This window comes from Leucopleurus acutus (genome assembly GCF_964270905.1).
Source record: "Leucopleurus acutus genome assembly, chromosome: 6".
Classification (NCBI taxonomy): Eukaryota; Metazoa; Chordata; class Mammalia; order Artiodactyla; family Delphinidae; genus Leucopleurus; species Leucopleurus acutus.
The window spans coordinates 58,099,868-58,123,969 of record NC_139149.1 but is presented as its reverse complement, the minus strand read 5'-3'; the positions used below and the strand labels follow the sequence as shown (position 1 = coordinate 58,123,969).

At 38.2% G+C, this 24,102-nt stretch overlaps 1 protein-coding gene across 2 annotated transcripts in view; it reads right to left on the bottom strand.

The window, feature by feature from the left end:
* Nucleotides 1-2,273: 2,273 nt before the first annotated feature.
* The window catches only part of CYBRD1 (cytochrome b reductase 1), a 35,023-nt gene continuing 13,194 nt past the window's right edge, over nt 2,274-24,102 (bottom strand). The window contains exons 2-4 of one of the 2 annotated variants that reach the window (XM_082841516.1): nt 22,281-22,489; nt 6,711-6,865; nt 2,274-6,006 (exon numbers count right to left, since the gene is read on the bottom strand). In XM_082841516.1, the coding sequence (XP_082697642.1) occupies nt 5,706-6,006; nt 6,711-6,865; nt 22,281-22,489 (665 nt within the window). In that variant the 3' untranslated portion in view covers nt 2,274-5,705. The remainder of the gene's footprint in view (nt 6,007-6,710; nt 6,866-22,280; nt 22,490-24,102) is intronic. The other variant, XM_082841517.1, reaches the window with a different exon arrangement.

The following is a 24,102-nucleotide window of genomic DNA, read 5'->3' as shown; positions in this document are numbered from 1 at the left end:
CTGTAACAAACCACCCCAAAACATAGTGGCTTAAAATGAGGACAATTTGTTGTTTCTCATGATTTTGTGGGTTGACTGGAGCTCACCTGGGTAGTTCTGTTGATCTCACCTGGAATCTCTCAGGCATCTGAGCTCATCTGAAGCTTGAACATCCAAGGTGACTTCTCACCCTCCAAGGTCTCTCTTTGGGTAGCCTTCAGGTGGTCTAGTCTAACCTTCCTCAATAGCATAATGGCTCAACTCCGAGAAAAGAAAACAGAAGTTGTGAGTTCAGTAAGAGTTTGTGGCTCTTCACTCTAGTACCTACCGTTAATCTGAGTTGGCCACCTCCCTAAGACTCCTCCACTGTCCACTTGTGTTTCCTGACATCTACTATCAATTCTTCCTCTCTACCATCGGCATTGTCTCTTTACCACATTGTTCTTGATTTCTCATCATTTCAGCCTGCCACGAAATATCATGGCCCTACCTCATGATCTAGACCAGGGATTGGCAAACTTTGGGCCTATGGGTCCAATATGACCTGCATAAATAAATAAATCTTTTTTGTAAGTAAATACAAAATAAGTAATAAGTAAATAAATAAATAAAGCTTTATTGGATCACAGTCATATTCATTCACTATTGTCTGTGGTCTCTACTGGCTACAATGGCACAGTTGAGTAGTTGCAACAGAAACTGTGTGTGGTCCACAAAATCCATCTGGCTCTTTAGAGACTTTTTCCTGATCCCTTATGGCTCCTGTCTCTAGGCATTCATTTAGCTTCCATTCTCACTGACTTATTCTTGAAATATTTCCCAGTTCAAGTTCCTAGAAGAGAGAAAACCAAAATCCTCTGAAATGCTTATTCCTCAATCTGGAATGAAATGAAAGAGGACATTCCCATTTCATGACAGGCCACTCCATCGTGTGTTGGCCAGCTACGGAGAGGCTGCATGTGGGCAACGTGTTCTGTCCCCGCCTCATCCAATTAGCTGTGACTGAGGAAATGCAGGTAATATGTAGTCAGTAAAATGGAGCTGCCTGGAGGGATCGGGGCATGGTGGGCACTATTACATGTCTAGCACAACTGCAAATTGAACTGAATGAGCTGATATATGTAAAATTACATGACAATGTGCTTGAGCCATACATTTAAAAAGTGTCAAAAGTACTTGCCAATTAAGATCAATCGGAAATGAAATAGTACCCCTGAAATTAATAATATAAATCAGTGACAAAACATGATGTAACTTATACAAATTCAATTCACACAATATCATGGCTCTATTGCATAACAGGACATATACTATTATGGTGTGATTATACCTACACATTATAAAATACCATTAACATTTCCCAGGTGGCAAAAAGTAGGTGAAAAAAAGACTAAATGAGGGACATCCCTGGTGGTCCAGTGGTTAAGAATCCGCCTTCTAATGCAGGGGATGCAGGTTCCATCCCTGGTCTGGGAACTAAGATCCCACCTGCAACGGGGCAACTAAGCCCACGTGCTGCAACTACTGAGCTCGCACACTCTAGTGCCTGCAAGCCACAACTAGAGAGACGCCCACACCGCAATGAAAGATCCCGCATGCCACAACGAAGACCCAATGCAGCCAAATAAATAAATTAATTAATTAATTATTTTAAAAAGACTAAATGAACAGTTAAATTAAGATTCAATGAGTATTGGCACTACTTAGATGCTAATTATCCTTTTTTATTTGGAAAAGAATCCAACAATTCATCCATTATGAATTATGTATTTTCTCAAGGATACATTACTATGAACACAGAATTCTGTAATAACCAGCACTTTTAATAGGTTTTTTCCCAACTTAAACTGCGTCTGGCTTTGATTGCTTACGTCTTGGCTCCCTTCCACACTACAGAGTATAGTTCCAGCTCAGATCCTATATGGAGGACACCATGACAGTTTTGAAACAGTCCTCTGATCCTTTTAGCAATGTAAAAGGTATGGTACTCAGAGTACAATTTATAGAGAAATCTGACAGCGTTTTCAATAAGCAAACTTTTAAAAAAAATTTTCCCCATTGAAAAACAAACAAAAAAACCTGGGAAAGAGACTTTCAGAGCAACGCCTACAGGGACTTCCCTGGCAGTCCAGTGGTAAGACTCTGTGCTTCCAATGCAGGGGGCATGGGTTCAATCCCTAGTCAGGGAACTAAGATCCCACATGCCATGTGGTGTGGACGAAAAAAAAAAAAAGAACAATGACTACAACTTCTTCAACTTCTTGTCTGGACAAATTGTAACATACACAAATAGCTTCCAAAATAACTTTTATTACTATATAAAAACAAAGTCAAGAAAAAATAGATGCATTTTTTTCTACAAAATTATAAAATATTCAGGCTATTTAATATTTTTCCATAAATGTGTTGAGATAAAAAGGCAAATTTAAACATAGAAATCTTTTCCACATAAAGTTTTCAGGTACCTTGTAGGGGATAAAGAATAGTTTTTCTTCTACTTTCCTATGTGTAGCTCTAAGACATAGCAGTTACAGCTTTCTGTCAGAGTTACCTAAAAAAGGACATACAAAGATAAAAATTCCATCATGTTGCAATAAAATTAGCAAAAAACTTTACTTTGGGCTTTCAGATTTGGCAGTTGTAGTCAACCGGTATTGCACTGGAATTTCCAACTCGGCAGGGAAAAGAGCCTAATTAAAAACAAGGCATCCTCTTAATTTTTGTCCTTTAGAAAAGCAGTCCCCAACCTTTTTGGCACCAGGGACCGATTTTGTGGAAGACAATTTTTACATGGAAGTGGGGGGTGAGGATTCAGGCAGTAATGCGAGCGATGGGGAGTGGCAGATTACGCTTCGCTCGCTCACTCGCCTGCTGCTCACCTCCTGCCGTGCAGCCCAGTTCCTAACAGGCTGTGGACTGGTACTGGTCCTCGGCCAGGGGTTGGGGACCCCTGCTTTAGAAAACAGAAACCACTTGTCAGTATTCCTTAAAAAGTACAATGACCTTTTTTGTCATTTGATCGTAAGCTCTGAGATGCTGTTTCCAACCCACACAGCTTAAATGAAACCACGAGAGGAAAGGGAAGAAGGTGATTTGGAGGGTCGATTCAGTTTGACACAAGGTGCACAGGAAGCTGTACACTTTTGATAACATTAATTCAAAAAGTATATTCATCTGAGTTTCTCAATAAACCCTTTGAGACAAAAGGCTTTAGTGTTGATTTAGATGAATGTTAAAGCGTTTTTTTTCTGAAATTAGATTATGGAGTAAGCCAAGCCAGACTATCTCTGCAAGTGATATAAGCTATAATTATTTGGGAAGATTTCAATCACTGTTTTAGAACTGATACCTAAGGCTTTCTTCTCCCCTGTTCTTTTTGTGGGCTTTTTAAAGAGAAATTTTGGGGGGAGATGCTTTAGGCAGGACAAACCAGCTTTTGAAAGATAAAGGTACAATTATCATTAGAATAAAAAGCCCATTAAAAGAAAAGTCTCAAACAGAAAGGTTTTCTAGATATATTTGACTATGCATTGTTTTCATAAAGGTTGAGAAAGAAAGAGAAGAAGTTTCTATAATATCTGTAAGATTACCCTCACATTAGCCCACAAGAGGGATAAAATAAAGGGCTGAGATGAGGGGTGTTCAGATACTTCTCAATGGAGCAGAATAGTCTAGTGCCAAATCCATAATTAACTTTTAACTAATAACCTCTTTCTTGGCCTATATGAAATGGAATGGCAGCTTCAATCCTTGGGGCTGCCACTATTCCCTTCCCCCTAAAAAGCCCTGGAATTTTGTGCACCTCTATGTAATGAAATATCCATTCACCAAAATATGTTTGTGTGTGACAATGCAATTATTCCTTCCACTTAGCACCCTAACTGTAGCATGCTCTACTTATACTGAATTTATGTGTCTACTACGTGCCAGGCATTGGGCTGGGCACTAGGGATTCTTATGACACTATTGCCAATTTTGGAAACAGAATTAAGAAAACAGTGTTTTGGTGAGGGACTCTTGAATGGATATTGTGAAGCTTCAGGGATGTGACGGAATATAGTTTGTACTCAGTCTATGGAAGTAATTACCAGTTACCCTAAAAGGAAATTCACTAAGCACCAAAAATGTTAAGTTTATTTGGTGTAAACTGTATGGTTTAAAATTGCAGGGAAACCAAAAATCAATCCCAAACGAAAAGCAACATTTCAGCATAGGCGCCACTCTAGGTTTTAATTTAAGTCAGCCCAGAGCCTAGACAGAGGCCTCATGCATGAAAACTGTCATCTCTGAGTCTTAATTCGCTACTGAGAACCAAAGCACAAGATGTCCCCTAAAATTCCACCCAAATCAGGAGGGACCCTAGCTTTTGCCCCTGGGGAAGGGCAGACCATGAAGTCCATCTCTCCTATCTCCAAACCCAAAGCTGTTCAGCAGCGATATTGTTGCCTAAACCTCTCTTTGCTACCAAGACAGATTTAAGATCAAAGGGGCATCAAGGTAAGCCATGGCTTGTTGGCCGTGGCAGGGTGCCCATGATGAATTTCCAGGTAAGGGTAGGCCTTTCTCCTTGGTTATTTGGGAAATCTGCCTTGGAAACAGAGCCAGAAGGTAAGTTTTAACAACTCTACTGCATTCCACCAAATGAGGTTTATCCACGGGTGGGTCAAAACAGGTATAAATTAGCATGTAACAGAAAAAACAGCATAGTGAGGTGGTTAGGATCATGGACTGAACTGAGGTGCCAAACTGCCAGGTTTTGAATCTCAGTTTCACCACTTATGAGATGTGTGACCTTGGGCAAGTTACTAACCTCTCCAAGCCTCAGATCTCTCATCTGTAAAATGGAGCTTTTAATGGTGCCTACCGCAAAAGTTTTGTCTGGAGGTTGAATTAGCTAAGATTTATAAAGTGCTTAGAATAGTGTCTGACACTTAGTAAGTTCCATGTTTAAAAAAACCAGAAGCTTGGGGAAAAGTGCTCTTTAAGGTTTGTGGAGCAGTTTATACTGCTTAAGCATTCAGGCATATTCTCATCCTAATTAAGTTTAGAATCTGGATCATAAAGTATACCAAACCCAAGGAAGCCTTGGGATTAAGTCAGTTTTGGAAAAACTTCCAGGTCCGACCAGGCAAGATCTTCAGCTACCTACAGCCCTATCACTGCTCCAAAATGCCCTAATATAAACCCTGGTCTCCAGGGCCAATCTAAGGATAAACCAGCTGGGGAGGGAGCAAAGGGTAGGCACAGGGAAAAGGGAACCAGTTACTTTCCTAAATTTTTTTCTGTGCTCTAGTCATGACATCTGTGTAGCATTAACCCTGTCCCACATATGCATGATCTGATTCCAAAACTTTACAACTGGACTCCCAGAATTAACAGAAAATGACTGCATGACAAGAGCCCAGGGAAGCTGCCAGTTTATCAAATTTACCAACCAAAAGATACATTTTGATCATCTGTTCTATGCAAGGCACTGTGCTAAATGCTTTGGTCCTCAAGAACAAGGTAATATAACCACAGTTTACACCTGCTGTTATTTACATTGATCATCTCCCTTCCAATTCAGGTAAGTTCATAGGCCTCAACCAATACAAATGCTTTCAAGAAATCCTACTTTATGATTAGAATAAATATTGAGTCTGTGGAGCTCAATCATCTTACGGCTAAATAAGAGAAGCTAAACTGTAGAACTAATGGAAGTTATATGGCTACATCTCTAGCCCATTTTACATGGTGGATCTCTGTCCAGCCTCATCAAGAGTGATGTTTCTTTTCCTTGCTGCTGCTTCACTGTTTAACTCTGAATCTGATTTGTCCATATTGCCAAAGTTCATTGCCATGGAACCTTCCATTCCCTCTGGAGCGCCTCCGTTTGGCTGAAGAAGGACAGAATTTGGTTCTTTAGGACGTTTCCATTGTGGTCTGGTGACTATCCAAAAAATGAGCGCCCCAAACACCAGAATCAGAAGGCCGAGGGTATTTGTGAAAACACCTTCTGGTGGGAATGTACTGTATGCAGGATTTTTCCTGCAAAAAAGGAGAGAGTGTGTCCAATTACAAATAGGGTGATACACCAAGGGGGGAAAGCTGAGGGGGAGGGGGAGGATGAATTGGGAGATTAGGATTGACATATATACACTAATATGTATAAAATACGTAACTAATAAGAAACTGCTGTAAAAAAAAATAAAATTTAATTTAAAAAAATTAGGGTGATACAGCAACATGCCAAACAGTCTTGAATTTATCTGCTCAAAATGCACACTGGTACAGCTTCAATGTAAATTCCCTTAAAGCTTGACATTAAGAAGAAATTTAAGATATGCTATAATTCACTCAATGGATTAGTATGAAATTGTTAAAAATCATAAGTATGAAAATAATATAGCATCTAAAACACCTGTATCACTTAAAATTTAAAAAATGATACAAAAATGTAGGTATATCATAATTACAGTTAATATAAAAACATACACATCAAAACGATTGAAAGGGCATGCATAACTTCAATAGTTGTTTTGTAAGAGTAGTACAATTTGTTGGACTGTTTGGCTTTTCTTCCAAACATTATTAATGTTATATCACATGTATAATATAATACATTTTTTAAAATATTTAGAGTTTTTATTTTCAACATTTAAAAATTTTTGTTACATTTATATTTGTCCAATGAACAAGTATTTAACATTTTGTAGCTTAAGAATTGCAATTAGGAAAACTATGCAACTTACAGGGCAAAAATCAGTTTCTCCGTCACTCCCATAAGTACTGTTGCAATCACTGTTCCAAAGACGAGAAGTCCAGAATAAACATGTATGGGCATGAGAAGTGCTCGGAGAGAAAGTGGAGCCCAAGGAAGCAGAAAGACAAAAAAACCTAGGAGAAGCTAAACATCAAAAAGTACAAAAGTTATCAATTAATTGTAAGTTTTAACTAATTTTAAAATTATTATAGAAGCAATATGTACAAAATGAGAAAACATTTCATATAGAACCAAGGGCATAAAATGAAGTTTCCCCATTCCAGTTCCACTCACTCTCTCGAGTATCCTTCCAGAAAATTTCTATGACTAAACAAGCGTGTGTGTGTGCACACGTGTGTTTAAAGAGAGAGTAAGTCAGACATAGAAAACAAACTTACGGTTACCAAAGGGATGAAATAGGAGGTTGGGATTAAAATATACACACTACTGTATAAACAGCACAGATAAACAACAAGGACCTACTGTATAGCACAGGGAACTATACTCAATACCTTGTAATAACCTATAATGGAAAAGAATCTAAAAAAGAATATATATATATGTGTGTGTATGTGTATATATATATATAGTGTGTGTATATATACATACATATATATATATAAAAAACTGAATCACCTTGCTGTACACCTGAAACTAACACATTGTAAATCAACTATATTTCAATAAAATTTTTTAAAAAAGAGAGAGAGGGGGACAGTTTTTTAAAGTACAAGTGGGATTTTACTATACATATTTGTTCTGCATATTGCTTTTTTCCCTGAATAGTGTATCTTGGAGATCTTTTCATATCGATGCATGTATCTAGTTTATTCTTTTTAATGGCTGACATTCTAAGACTGTAACAAATTATTCAGTTCCCTATTAATGGACATTTCTGTTTCTAGTTTTTTGCTATCATTAACAAGGCTACAGTGAACATTCTGATACTTATTTGCTTTTTATCAATTTCCTTAAGGTTGCCAAGTAGGAAGGGAAGTAAAAGATTTTTAAGTCACTAAATTCAAATACAATAGAACACATTTATTCAGTTCAACCTAAAAAACTATGTGGAAAAAACCTGGCAATTTTGTTTTATGAGGAAGAAATGAGTTCTGCAGAAAATTCTCTCCATTTCCTTGATAATTAAATCCCTAGTGGGATACTTCTCTGCAGAGAAGACAACAAGATTATTACATAAACTAAAGTCTGTTAATGCTTTCACAGTTTTGTTTTGTTGCCCCAGACCCCTGCCCATTAAGTAATCTCTTCTCCTCCAGAAAATAAAGATGACTCAGTGACCATTGAGTTACTGAGTTTAAAGGGACTTCTTTTTCAGGTATCTCTTTGGTATCTACCACTCTAACAAAACGACTATGAGAATGAGGAGAAACACTAGCGTCACTGTTCATTTTTCCTGATTGATATCAAAGGACTAACGGGGGACAGAGAGGAATGAAGGCAGAAGGGGTGTGATGCCCTAAAACACATTTAGAATCAGATTAAAGGCAACAGTAATGAATGGAAAGTAACTGAAAATGCATGCAATAGGCTGGTTTGCATATTTTATTGTCCATTAATACCACAGATGCCTGAGTATATTAGAAATGGTTCAGAGAGTCCCCCTTGGTGGTTCAGTGTTCCTAATTCTCCTTCAGTGATCTTTAGTGATTCTTTTAGCATCAAAGGGTAAGCATCCTGATGTACAGGTTGTGCTTTCTATACAAAAATGGGGCTCAGGTGAGTGACTGTCAAGGATTTAGCACAAATACGTTTCTACGAGTAAGTCACCATATCTTTTCTGTGACTTATCCATGTAAATATATATATTTTTCCATATTCCTGTTATCCTGCCTTTCTATTCCTAAGATTCTTATTGTTTTGAATGATTCTTACTGTTTTCTCTTATTTCTTTCAGGATTTATCATGTGTGTCTCTTGTAATCCCATAAAGCTTAATGATCTAAGTAGATGGGACACCAGAAATTTGCATACAGGACCCCAGGACGATTTAACTCTCCTAAATCTTACTTTCCCCATGAAAACATTTTTTTTTCAACAACAGAAAATTACTTTTAAAAGGAAAGGAAAAAATTACAGAACACTTAACTTTGATTAAAAGGGTTCCAAATTATGCAAATGTATAATAGCTTATAAAAAGTTAAAATTTATATTAATCATTCTCTATTTCCTTTTAACCATCTTAGCCTTACTATCTTACAAGTAATAGGGCAACTTAAATCCTAGTGGACTGAATATTACAAAATCCTTAAGTTCCTTTAAGTCAGTGTTTCTTGAAATGTTGTTCATAGAAGACCTGTATCAGAAACTCTTAAGGTGTTTATTTAAAGAGATCCCTGTGCCACATCCAAATCTGCTAAATCAGAATTTCTGGAAGTAGGGTTTAGGAATCTGCATTTTGATGGAATGCCAGGGTGATTCTTGCTACATGTTGCAGTCTGAAGACCACTGCTTTTGATTCACTCAAGTTATTTCAGAGATATGGGTTAAGTGCATTCTGGAAAATCCCTAAAAGTGAAGGCAGTAGACTGCTACCTTCAGTCTACAAACACTTATTAAGTGCAAACGAAGTGCTCCAGAGTTTAGGAACCATCACCTACAGAAAACTGCTCTTCACCACTATGGAGTTCTTAGGAGAGCTAAAGAAAAGTAAAATCTCATTTAAAAAGTTATTATTTAGATATGAAAGTGAAGGTGTAGTATGATTCTAATTATGCTTAAAATTTTTTCTTAACTATATATTCATGGGCATAATAAGAGCCTAAAGGAAATAAACCAAAATATAATGATGTCTCTAGATTATGGCATTATCAGTGATTTGAGGATTTTTCTTTCCATTTTTCTGATTTTATAAAATTTTAAATAAATGTATATTACTTTTATAATTAGAAATATACAATGAAAGTTTACTTTTAAAGTTCCTGTGTTAGATATCTGGGCTTTTCTCAGTTAATTATTATTGTCCTTTAAAGATACAAATGTATTTTACTATGCCAGTTTTATCTCACTTTATGAAACAGATGAGTTTTTAAAAAAAAGATATGTGTAAACTTTTAGACATAATAAAAGCTTTTATTTGCAAAAGTCATTAATGAGACGAGGAAACATCTGCTTAGCTAGCTTTTGTATTAGGTTTGATTTGCTTTTCTTTAAGGGTACAGGTGGATTTAATGTGAATCAAGTGATTTACAGATTATTATATGGAGGCTCCTCCCAGCTCCTCTTCATTTTTCTGCTATTGTATATATAGCCAGCAGAGATTCAACCAACTGCTGATGGAAAATTTTTTTTTTTTTTTTTTGGTACGCGGGCCTCTCACTGCCGCGGCCTCTCCCATCGCGGAGCACAGGCTCCAGACGCGCGGGCCCAGCGGCCATGGCTCACGGCCCCAGCCGCTCCGCGGCACGTGGGATCCTCCCGCACCGGGGCACGAACCCGTGTCCCCCGCATCGGCAGGCGGACTCTCAACCACTGCGCCACCAGGGAAGCCCTGATGGAAAATATTTTTTTTAATTTCCAGAAAGTTCCAAAAAGCAAAATTTGAATTTGCCAGGCAATTTTTTACATAGCATTTACATTGCATTAGGTATTACAAGTAACCTAGAGATGATTTAAAGTATACAGGGGGATATGCATGGGTTATATGCAAATACTACACCTTTTTTTTTAATATAAATTTATTTATTTATTTTTGGCTGCATTGGGTCTTTGTTGCTGCGCATGGGCTTTCTCTAGTTGTGGCGAGCGGGGGCTACTCTTCGTTGCGGTATGCAGGCGTCTCATTGTGGTGGCTTCTCTTGCTACAGAGCACAGGCTCTAGGTGCGTGGGCTTCAGTAGTTGTGGCACACGGTCTCTAGAGTGCAGGCTCAGCAGTTGTGGTGCATGGGCTTAGTTGCTCCACAGCATGTGGGATCTTCCTGGACCGGGGCTTGAACCCGTGTCCCCTGCACTGGCAGGCGGATTCTCAACCACTGTGCCACCAGGGAAGTCCCTACACCATTTTATATAAGGGACTTGAGCATCCACAGATTTTGGTATCCATGGGGGTCCTGGAACCAATCCCTCGCGGTTACTGAAGGATAACTATATTCACTCATTCCTTCATTTAAAGCACATATTTCTGGGCCACATCCCTAGAGTTTCTGACTCAGTAGGTCTGGAGTGGAGCCTAAGAATCTATTTCTAACTCCCCTGGTAATGCTAATGCTGCTGTCCTAGGGACCACTCTTTGAGAAGCTCTGTCTTAGGTTATTTGCAAGTTGTGTTTTTCAAACATAACGGCACATTTTCTAGGGGTAAAAACACCTAATCAGAACCAACTAGAATATGTCCATAGTTTTTTTGAAAAGAAATGACAGACATTCAAATTGAAGTCTCCTGTCAATATCCTACATTTTCTTGCTGCACTGTCTTTCATCAAGTCCACCTGGCAATACCTCAACCTGGCTCAGACATCTTCAGGACTACCCCTGGTATGCTAGGTCCCACTGGAGTAAATCATGCAGTCAAGGGGACTAGCATTGCTATAAATTCATGGTTATGATGCTCATGGCTATAAGCACTTCCGTGCTGCTCAACAATCCTTCTACTGTATGATTTACCAACTGGTCCTCCATGTTTCTCCCAGACACAAACCTCTGGCTCTCTTGTGTGCCTCCCCACTATTGGCAGATGATCCTACTACCACCTCATGGGAAAACAGAGGCAACTTCAGAGAAGAGCCTCATTTTTCTGCCACCAAACGAAACAAACCAAAAAACCATCCCAAGCGAACAATTCCTTTCCTTCTTCAGTTGCAATGGAGTTGGTGTCCTCCAATTTTCCAGCAGTCTCCACAACCTACTTCTTGAAGACATAGCTATAAATTATTGCATCTCTCCAGTATTCACTACCTTTCCTTCTCTATGGTGCTACCCAGTGAGCATTTTAACATGCCCAAGCTTCTCCCAACAAAATGAAGTAAAAAAGAAAGCACCCAAGCACCTGACTTGACTCTTGTCTCTGACCAGTTACCAACCTCTCTTTCGCTTCCCCTTCTTACCCAAACCTCTTTATTGAGTTGTCTCTATTTTTTCACTGTAAACAAAGGAGGAAAAAAGAGAATTTTGCTCAATACCCAATTCTACAAGGATTAACCTGCTGCAGTCACTGACCAACAGAAAGGAAGACATAAACAGGATGCTCTGTTCTTTGGACAAATAGGCCCCTTAGATAGATAGATGTACATCTCAAGAAGAATTCTAATGAGCTCAGACTCTTGCATCTTCCCATACATTAGAAAAACACTAAAGTCATAAACTTGAGATATCTGTTCTTTGGGACTAGCAGTAATCTTTTACCAAGATGTTACTTGACTGCATGTATTCCCAAGCCCCAAATCACATATATACTTACTGGCTTCTCTCCTACCTCTTTGGAGCAGTTTACTCAGAGCTACTGAGTGACTGTCTCCCACACTATAGTCCTCAGTAAGACCCTGAATAAAACTTAAACTCACAGCTCTTATGTTGTGCATTTTCTTTCAGTCAACATCACCTTCTATTTCCTGTTCAATTTACTGAAATCTGGCTTCTGCCCACCAAGGAAACTGCTCTCCAGGGTCATCAGTGACTTCCAGATCACTAAATCCAATGGATAGTTTTTAGACCTTATTTTCCTTGACTTCTCAGTAGCATCTGGCACTCCTAAAGCCCTCTCCTCCCCCTCTAATTTTCCCTTTCTCATCCCACCCCCACCTTTTCAAGCCTGAAAGTGACTCTCTCTCATCCCCTGTATCACTGACTTTCCAAATCTCATTAATTCTACCTCCTAAATATCTTTAGGAACTATACACTTTGCTAACTGCTATTGCTACTCCTCCAGGCCACCATCATTTCTCATCAGAACCTTTGTAAACATCTTCAACCTAGTCTCCCTAAATTTATCCCTGTCCAGCCTCCAGTTCATCTTCCATACCCCACTCCAGGCAGCTCAAACTCCTTCTGGTTTCTCAAATAAAGCAAATTTTTACCCATATACTATTCCATTCATAGAATACTCTTTCCACTTTGACCACAGACCTCATGACTCCAGTTCTTGATCTGACTTCCTTTATTCTCTATACCATATGAGAGCTCTCCTAGAACACTCCATACCCGTCCAATCTACCAAATACTCAATGACCTGTCTTCCCCTGTAAGCTTCAGGAGGGCAGAGAGCATGTCTCTTTGGGCCCATGCGTGTCTTGTGGAACAGTGTATGCCCCATAACTTAGACAGGTATCTGACGCATAGCAGGTATTTAACTCTGTTGAATAAATGGATGGATTTAGGAATAAAACTTCAATGACATAAAATGCATATTCTCAACCATGAAGGTGTCTATGATCTATAGTTGAAATGAAAAATGCCATCTTCAGGTCATAAAGGAGCCTACCACAAGACTTACACTTCTAATAACAACAGCTTACTTGTGTCATTCCAGTATGCTAAGCCCTAGGCTGAGCCTTTCCATGCATTATTTGTCTTTGGTTCTTATGATGTTGTGAAGGATGTATGAAAATCTTAATTTCTAGGTGAGCAAACTAAGTCCGAAAAAGTTCAATAACATGTCCAAGGTCACAAATTACAAATGAATGAAACTGATTCAAACTGAGGTCTTCCTGAGTCCAAGTCCTGTGTTCTTAAATACTACCAGCTCTCTGGATCTGAGCAAGGAAGAAGCCAGGGACCACATTTTCTCCTGCTAAACAAAAGTCAGAAAGTTGTGACATGACATTTCTGAGAAGCCTAGTTAGCACACAAATAAAACAACCGGAGATAAGAATCTGAATATTTCAGAGGGCAAAAGAGAATCTTGAAACAATTTAAAATGTTTTCAATTCACCCAAGTTTAATATTAGAAAATCTAATGATGTGATTGATTACATTAACAAATTAAAGAGGAAAAACCATATTCATCTCAACATACACAAAAAATTCTACATCCATTCATGATTTCGAAAGAAAAACAAAATGGTTTCACAAACTGGAATTAGAGGAAATGTGAAACATCTGCACTGAATAGTGAAATATTGGAAGTATTCTCTTTAAAATAAGAACAATTCAAAGATTTTTATCTCTACCTCTATTCTATACCTCGTAAATACTTCTATATACTTCAATACTTCTATACTCTTCAATTCCACTGGCTAAGACGCAGAGGAAAAGACATACAACAAAACTGGCAGTGCAGATAAGTGGCAAAGACAGGGACAATTCAATAAATGATGCCAGGGAAAGAGTTTATCATTATGGAAAAAAATGAAGCTAGATAACAATATCACTTCATGAACTAAGTTACTTGTAAATGAATTAAATACTTAAAGACAAAACTTTAACATTCTTAGAAAACATAAGAGAAATTAAAGTTTCCAATAATATTACTGTAATGTAACCTCTTGGCTATTTGTAGGCTTTTCTCTTAGACCAATTGCTCTCAAATATCAGTGCGCCTCTGAATCACCTGTAGGGCCTATGAAAGCACATACTACTGGGCTCGCCCCCGCCCCCAACCAACCCAGACTTTCTGATCCAGGAGGTCTGGAGTAGAACCTGTGAATCTCGTTTGTTTTGACCTCAGGGTAGGGAAGGATTTCATACACAAGGCATCAAAACAAAAAATAATAACCTTAAAGGAAAAGATGATTAATTCATTTCATTAAAATTGAGAATTCCTGGGCTTTCCTGGTGGCGCAGTGGTTGAGAGTCCACCTGCCGATGCAGGGGACACGGGTTTGTGCCCCGGTCCGGGTGGATCCCGCATGCCGCGGAGCGGCTGGGCCTGTGAACCATGGCCGCTGAGCCTGTGCGTCCGGAGCCTGTGCTCCGCAACGGGAGAGGCCACAACAGTGAGAGGCCCGTGCAAAAAAAAAAAAAAGAAAAAGAAAATAATTGAGAATTCCTATTTGTCAAAAAGTACTAACAAAAGAGAAAATACAAGTTTCAAAAGCTTGAAGATATATGCAATACATATAAATGAAAAGGAATTTGACACAGAACACCTATAAATCTTTAAGAAAAAGGAAAACAAACTCATTTTTGAAATGGACAAAAGACATGAACAGGTATTTTTTTAGAGGTGAACCATAAGCAATCAGTGAAATAAACAATAAAACCACAAGAAGACACCCTTTTATACCCACTAGTTCGGCAATATTTTAAGTTTGCAGAGGATGCATACTGGCAAGGATGTGCCATATGGGAACTCTTACTTGCTGCTGGCAGGAACACACTTGGGTCATCCACTTTGGCAAACAAGTTGATGTTACTCTTTTAGACTGAGTATATAACTGCAGTCCTAAGTATACCGCCAGAGAAACCTTTGCATATGAGGACCAAGAGATGTGTATATGAATGTTCAGTGCAGCATTGTTTGTAACAGAAAACAATTGAAAATTGCCCAAATGTCTAATACCAGGAGAATAGATAAGTAAATGTATGGCTTATTTATACAGTGGAATACAAAAGTAAAAATGAAGGGCTTCCCTGGTGGCACAGTGGTTAAGAATCTGCCTGCCAATGCAGGGGACATGGGTTCAAGCCCTGGTCCAGGAAGATCCCACATGCCACAGAGCAACTAAGCCCGTGTGCCACCACTACTGATCCCAGGTGCCGCAACTACTGAAGCCTGCGCGCCTAGAGCCCGTGCGCCACAACAAGAGAAGCCACCGCAATGAGAAGCCTGTGCACCGCGACAAAGAGTAACCCCTACTCGCCGCGTACAGCAACGAAGAACCAGAGCAGCCAAAAATAAATTAATTTTAAAAAAAAATTCTTTGAGGAAAAGAAACAAGTAAAAATGAATAAACTACACCTAGAGGAATCAATATAGTTGAATCAGTAGAAAGAAAAAAAAAGTTGTAATTGAATACATTTGATACTGCTTTTTAAAAAGTAAAAAATAAAAACTAAACAAATTGTTTGGGAATTTACAGTATGTGGTAAAATTATAAAGGAAAACAGGAATGAGAAAAAAACTTCTGGAGAATGGTTACCTCCAGGGGTTGGGATAGGTAGAAAGATGTGAGATCAAGCTGGGGGTGAGGAGGTGTTCTATGTTTTCTAAATTAAGTTGGATGGTGGAATCATGAGTTAACTTTATTATGATTCATAACTTCTACATACACACAATGGTTTGTTATTTTTTTAGAAATCTCCCAGAGGCTAGATCTCACAAGTAGAAAAAATACCTACAACTTAAAATGCTTTGCAATTCATAGACAAACACGAGGAAGGGTGAAGACTTTTCAGCTTGTATTGGTTGTATTGCTTTGTTGCTAGCCCCCTTTCTTTCCTCCTTTTTAAAAAAATATTTATTTATCTATTTATTTTTGGCTGTGTTGGGTCTTTGTTGCTGCACACGGTCTTTCTCTAGTTGTGGTAAGCAGGGGCTACTCTTCGTTGTGGTGAGTGAGCTTCTCATTGCGGTGGCTTCTCTTGTTGCGGAGCACAGGCTCTAGGCGTTGTGGGCCTCAGTAATTGTGGCACGTGGGCTCAGTAGTGTAGGCTCTAGAGCGCAGGCTCAGTAGTTGTGGTGCACAGGCTTAGTTGCTCCCCAGCATGTGCGATCTTCCTGGACTAGGGATGGAACCCGTGTCCCCTGCATTGGCAGGCAGATTCTTAACAACTGCGCCACCAGGAAAGTCCCTGATTTCACTCTTGATCAGTAGACATAGTTATGTTCTTTGTAACAGCTGTATAATATTCAACATGGATTTACCACAAATTATTTAGCCATTCCCTTGTTGATGGACATTTAGGTTGCTTCCTGTTTCCTGCAAACATTGCCGCACTAAAAATCCTTCTTAGAGTTCCTTTTGTGACAGTATTTTATTTCCACTCTCCCCAAATGTGGGATCACTATGTTAAAGAGTAAGTGTGTATATATATATATATATATACTTTAAATTTTTACTGGAGTATGGTTGATTTACAATGTTGTGTAAGAGTAAGTATATTTTTTAAAAAAATAATAGATATTAACAAACTGCTTCCCTAATTCGGTGGCAATTCACTTTCCCACCAGCAGGGCAGAAGTTCATCCTTACCTCACATCTATGATAGCAATGGATATCACTATTGTTGTTCTGTCAGTCTCATGGGAGAAAATGTTACTTTATTGTTGTTTTAACTTACATTTCCCTAACTTCTTAGTGAGGTTGGACATTTTATCATATGCTCATTGGTGATTTAATTCTTCTTTGAACTGCCTGTTCGACTCTTTTGTTCATTGCTCTATTAGGTTGACTTTTTATTATTAATTTTTAGGAGTTGTTTTGTATATTAAACACATTAACCCTTAACACATGACATGATTATTCCTCATATCTCCTTGTGCAGTTCCTGCTGACTTGAATATCTTTTGTCACATATACAGTCAGCCCTCCATAGCCACGGGCTCAGCATACATAAATTCCACCAACCACAGATCAAAAATATTCCAAAAAAACAAATTCCGGAAAGTTCCAAAAAGCAAAATTTGAATTGGCCGCAGACCAGCAACTATTTATATAGGATTTACATTATATTTACAGAGCATTTACATTGTATTAGGTATTGTAAGTAACCTAGAGATGATTTAAAGTATATGGGAGGATGTGTGCAGGTTACATGCAAATACTACACCATTTTATACAAGAAACTTGAGCATCCTTGGATTCTGGTGTCCGAGGGGGTCCTGGAAACAATCCCCCAAAGATATTGAGAAATGACTATAATTAAAACAAAATTTTATGTAGTCATAAATGTCTTTCTTTTCCTTTATGGTTTTTAGATTTCTTGTCAACCTTATGGCCTCCCCTACCTCAATATTATACAGATTATATGCTTCTTAATTTTCTTTTTCTCTTTTCACTGATTTTGGATTTTTTATACTCATACCTTTAATCTACTGTATCTGGAATTTTTTTTTCTTTTGTGTGACGTACAGAGTCTTTTTGTTTGTTTGGTTTTTTCCAAATGGATAGCCAATTATGAAGGTAACATTGATTAAATAAGCATTCTTTCCCTGGTAAATTGAAATACCATAGTGTCATAGAAAAAGTTCTTATACACACTTGGGCTGTTTCTGTCCTCTTTGTTCTTGCCATGGATATATTTTGTTTATTCCTGTGTGAGTACCTTGTTTTGAATAAAGCAGGTCTCCCTTCTCTTCTTCAAAATTTTCTTGGTTATCCTTGGATACTTGTTCTTCTGCATAAAGTTTAAAACTCCCATTGGGTTTAAAATTAGAATTATATTAACTATAAATATTAGTTGAAGAGGGAAGGATATTTCTATATTAATTTTTCTCTTTCAGTAACATGGTATCCTTCTATTCATACCATGTTTTCTGTTTTTCAATAAGTTTTTATAGTATTCTACTATAAGATTTACAGGATTCTACTTCTTATTCTAAATGGTTATTTCTAGTATGGGCAAAAGTTATTGGATTCTGCATGGCTATCTTATATCCAGATACCTTTCCAAATTCTCTCATTATTTTAGCTATCTCTTGTGTTTCTAAACATGTATTATATGATCTGCAAACAGGAAAAAAGTCACAAATTTTCTATTATTTTTACAGATTTTTTTCATTATCTTATGCATTAGCTAAAACCTCTAAAACAAAGTTGAATGACAAAGGTACCAAGCATCAACGTCTTATTTATTTAATGGAAGTGTCTTCAGTATTTCACAGTTTAAGCTGATGTTTGCTGTTTGATATTGGTAAAGGTGTTTATCATCAGAGCTGCCACCTTAGATGTGAAGTATGGAGTGCACAATGGGGCAACATCTAAGAGGAGTTTGTTTTCTCCCAGTGTACTGGATCAGTTTAAAGTATCTGTTCCTTGTAGGTCAAAGGTATAAAACAATCTGGACCTGATGTCTTTTTTAGTGATAGATTTCAAATGATCTTACCAGTTGCTTATAATGTTATTGGTCTGTTTAGGTTTTCTAGTTCCTCCTGGGTCAAATTTGGTAGTTTATATTTGGCAAGAAAACAATCCTTTTTTCTTTCTTTAAGATTTTTAAGAATATTACCATATATTAATAATTTAATAAATTTAATAAACTGTCCTAATTTTAAAATATTATTTATATCTATGACTATATTTCTTTCTTATTCTTAATGTTGTATATTGTGCTTTTTTCAATCAGATTTGCAGTGGTTTATCTATTTTATTCTACTTGTTTTAAAGAACCAGCTTTTCATTTTATTTGTAATTTCTTCTATTTTTAATTTACGGTTGTGATAGGCTAAATCATGCCGCCTCCCAAAGATGTCCACAACTTAATCCCTGCAAGCTATGAATACGTTATGTTACATGGCAAAAGATGCATCGCTGATGTAATTAAGGTTATAGATTTTCTGATTGGGAGAAAACCCTGGATTATCTGGGCAGCCCAATCTAATTACATGAACCCTTTCAAAAACACAGAACTTTGGCTGGAGGAAGAAGAGATGAAGAGGAGAAAGAAGGAGAAGTCAGAGAGATTCCAAGCCAGTGAGACAGAGGGGGCCATGTGCAAGGAACAGAGAGAGGAACTAAGGACAACCCTCAGCCCACAGTCAGTGAGAGTATGGGGACCTCAGTCTTACAACCGCAAGGAACTAGATTTTGCCAACAACCTAAATTAGCTTGGGAGGTGATTCTACCCCAGAGTCTTTCCATAAGAGCCCAGGCCAGCTAACACCTTGATTTTGACCTTGTGAGACCCTGAGCAGAGAAACCAGCCAAGCCAATCTGGACTTCTGATGTAGAGAAACTGTGAGGTAATATATTTGGGTTGTTTTAAACCACTACGTTTGTGGTAAATTGTTATGGCAACAATAGAAAACTAATACAACTGTTCACGGATTTTTTTTTTTTTTGGTGTTTACTTTTCCTTGTATATTTTGCTGTTCTCTTTTAGTTTCTTTTTTTTTCTCCTGGTTTTATCGAGATATAATTGAACTTCAGTTTCTTAAGTCAATACTCCATTTACATATTTTAAGTTTTTCTTTCAATAAATAAAGGCATTTAAGCCTATATTCCTCTGAGAACCATTTTATCTAAGACCCATATATTTTCCAATAAATATTCTCTTTTTTGCTAATTCCTAGATATTTCTTAATCTTATATATTAAGATATAGAGCACAGTATAAATTGGTTTTTAGAAATTCCAGATTAAAAGGTATATCTAGTATAGGAAACTTTTTTTTTTAGCTTTAAAAGCTTTTATTGTTATACAGAAATGCATGTGTATTTAGAAGATACAAAAAGTGAATAGAAAAATAATCAACTGGAATCCAGCCACCTAGAGATCATTTCTGTTAACATTCTGATGCATATCTTTCCAGATGTTCAGAGAATGCCTTGGCATATAACTAACGCACTAAAGGCATTTTATCTAATCCATTTTAACTACTGTACTCAGAACCATAAACCCTCTCACAGGCAAGCTACATCAAGTTTTGGGTAGTCTCCATTCTGTTCCTCAGAAATACGGCCGTCCACTGAGGATGATCAAACACGGGCTGAGTGATGGTGGGCATGTTGTGGAACAGCAGGACCATGTGGGGAGAGCTCAGGATTGGAAAGACCAGCGCTTGAGTCCCAGCTCTGCCTCCTGCTGTGTAACCTGTGCGTCCTCAGCATCTGTAAAGACTATCTCACTTGAAGGACTACGTCAGGTAAGCAGAATGCCTCACACTGCGCTCTGGCTCTAATATCCTGCATTCTGGTGTGGCATAAAGGAGGTGAGGCAAAGGGAGGGGAACAAACCGCTGAAAGCAGAACAGAAAGCTAGGAAAGTCCTGAAGAGATGTTAGTAGACCAAGGGGGTCCCCAAAGCAACTGGCAGCATCTCAATGGCCCCTGCTCTTGCCATCCTACTCTCTGAAGGGAGAGGGCCCACCAGCTGGCAGCAGAGGAGGACGCTGTCTCCCAGATGAGGACGCTGTCTCCCACATGAGAACACTGAGGGAAAATCAACTTTGCGGGCAGGAGATCTGGGCTGGGCTCAGCCACCCAGTTTGAGATATCCTCCTTGTTCCTTCTTGATCAGTAAGATCATGTTTGATACAGGGTTCTCCCTATGCTCCCCTTCTGTCTGGCACCTTTCAATCCGCCAATCCCTACCTCCAGGCATGCTAATGCAAACTTAAATTATTAATAGTGTCCATATAGATACCAACTTTTACTTACTTAAAATTCAAAAAGGCTTAAGGCTTTAAAAACCTTACTTTAAGAAGCAGAAAAATGACAAATACATGTCTGCTAAGAGATCCTTTTTTAAAGAGGTCATACATTCATATATTCTAAAATATGCCTTGAGGTTTTATGAACTCACTCCAGTTTCTTCTCCTATATCCACAGAAAAGTAAGTTCACAGTGATGTCCCAATCAGGAGTTGGATATATGTACTAAGCAAGGGAAGTGAATTGACATAGTTTGTCAAAAAAATTGACAAAGATTTTTCAACAAAATGGTTAACACCAAAAACATTAAAAATTAACCTTTACTTTTGTGATCTAGAACAGCCAAATTCCTATCTCACTCCATTAACTTACATTTAAATATAGTGCTCTTAAGTGTATGTGTTTTTTGGGGACTTCCCTGGTGGTCCAGTGGTTAAGACTCGTGCTCCCAATGCAGGGGGCCTGGGTTCGATCCCTGGTCAGGGAACTAGATCCCCCATGCCACGACTAAGAGACCGCATGCGGCAACAAAGACCTGGTACAGCCAAATAAATAAATACTTAAAAAAGAGTATGTGTTTTTAGTAAATGAAGACATTTAATAAATGAAATGAAAATAAAATAATCACTGAGCCTTCAAAATCTAACAAAGACGTAAAAATTCACCTCTTTATTCTTAAAGTTAAACCTAGAAAGTAGAAGTGACAGAGAACGTGAGAAAGAAATCTATAGCTCTTGCCTATGCTAGTTGATCCAGCACATGGAATTTAAAGTCCAAACAATGGCAGCCTAGATATTATGAGATGGCAATTTCTCTACATACATATGTCCATATTTAAACCCTTACATTCAAGTTCATAACTGAATTCTGCAGTTCTGGTGCCCCCTCAGGGGGAAATACTTATAATGGAAACAAATGGAACAGTGACTAGTGGGAATGAGATGATTTCCAAGAAACTATGAATGAATGGAAAACATCGAAAGTATCTGAATTGTTTTACTTTTTATATCTTGTTTAGAAATACACTGAGAGGGCTTCCCTGGTGGCGCAGTGGTTGAGAGTCTGCCTGCCAATGCAGGGGACATGGGTTCGAGCCCTGGTCTGGGAAGATCCCACATGCCGCGGAGCAACTAGGCCCGTGAGCCACAATGACTGAGCCTGCGCGTCTGGAGCCTGTGCTCCGCAACAAAAGAGGCCGCGATAGTGAGAAGCCCGCACACCGCGATGAAGAGGGGCCCCCCCTTGCCGCAACTAGAGAAAGCCCTCGCACAGAAACAAAGACCCAACACAGCCAAAAATTAATTAATAATTAATTAATTACTTTTAAAAAAAATTAAAAAGAAACACTGAGATACTGACCTGTAAGATGTAGAGAATGACAGCTGTCAGTCCAACCCAGCTGTGCAGACTATACATATTGGGGATGTTCCTGGCATTGTGGAAATCAAAAACAGCCACCAGAGAAATAATTGCAAGAATGGCAGCAACAGCGTTTAACCCTGCATGGATGGATTTCATCAGGAGCTTGCTGCATTTCCAGGTCCATGGCAGTCTGTATACGATGATGGCTAAAAAGAGACAAAAGTGGACAGAATGTAGTGGTGCTGTTTTTTTAATCAACACAAGATGAACAGTTCGACACAGTGAACACTCCCTTTTGTGAAACCCTTTTCTCGTGGCTTCTGCTTCCTCCCTCTTCCCTGCCTCTCAGTGGTTCCTTCTTGGGCTCTTTGCTGGCATCTTCTTTACTCCCAACTTATGAACGAAGCTTGCTGCCTCTCAGGCTCAGTCCTAGGATTTTTTTCCTCTCTCTGCTCCCTCTCTGCGTGATCTCATTCACTCTTTCATTAAAATGCTACCTACATGGTAGGGACTCCAAAATTCTCATCTCCAGCCCAGAACTGTCTTCTGAACTCCACACCCACATAATCCAATGGCTTCTTCACATCTCCACATAGATGCCTCTCAAATATTTTAAACTCAACATGTCCAAAATGAAATTCTTAATCTTATGATCTGGTTTCTTCATATAAGTGTCTTAATTTGACAAGAAAAAGACAGACTAAACAATAGAAAAATATGTGCAAAGATTTAAATAGACAAAGTATATCCAAGAGTATATCTAAGTATTTCACAAAAGAGTATATCCAAGTGACTAATAAACATAATAAAGATATCAACTTCATTGGTCAACAGAGAAATGAGAATACCTCTACCACATATCTGAATGGCTAAATGGAAAATACTGAGTATTGGAGAGGTTGTGAAACAATCAGAACGCTCATGTTCTGCTGATAAGAGTTTAAATGAGAACAAACACTTTGGAAAACTAGCAGCAGCTACTTAAGCAAAATATATGCATACCTTATGATCTAGTAATTCTACTCCTGAGTATATGCCCCAAAGAAGTTTGTACATAAGTTCACCAAAAGACAAGTATGAGAATATTATTACAGCACTATTCATTGTAGCCAAAACCTGGGAACTTCCCAATGTCCATCATTAAGAGATTGAATAAATAAACTGTGATATATTCACACCATGGAATAATATACAGCAAAGAGGATGAATGAACTAAAACTAGAACTTCACCCAATGATATGGACCAACCTATAATGTCAATGCCAAGAAACCAGACATAAACAGGTATATACTGTATGATTCAATTGATATGAAGTATAACAACAGGCAACACTCATCTCTGCAATAAGAAAAGTCAAGATATTGGTTGCCCTTGTGAGGAAGGGGTATAGCAACTGGAAAGGAATGCACAAGGGATTTCTGGGCTCCTGCTAATAATCTGATTTTCAAACTAGGTGTTGGTTACATAAGTAATCACCGAGGGAAGATTCATTAAGCTATATATTTATATGTATACTTTTCTGCATGTAGATTAAACTTTAACAAAAAGATACTTAAAAAGCTTTTTTTTTAGTGTCCTGGCTTAAGCAATAGGTTATATACCCACCTCACCCAGCATGCAATTAATTTTTGTTCTGAAGACAATATCCTGCCCCAACCCACCCTCATTCCACTCCTTCAGTCCATGTCAGGAAAAATTTAGATATCTGGAAATATATGGCGGATTGAAAATGTTTAAAGAATACTTCCTTGGAAAATGGATTCTATTATATCAGCAGTGAATCATGTATATTTCTTAATTCCAGAAAAGAAGCAGCAG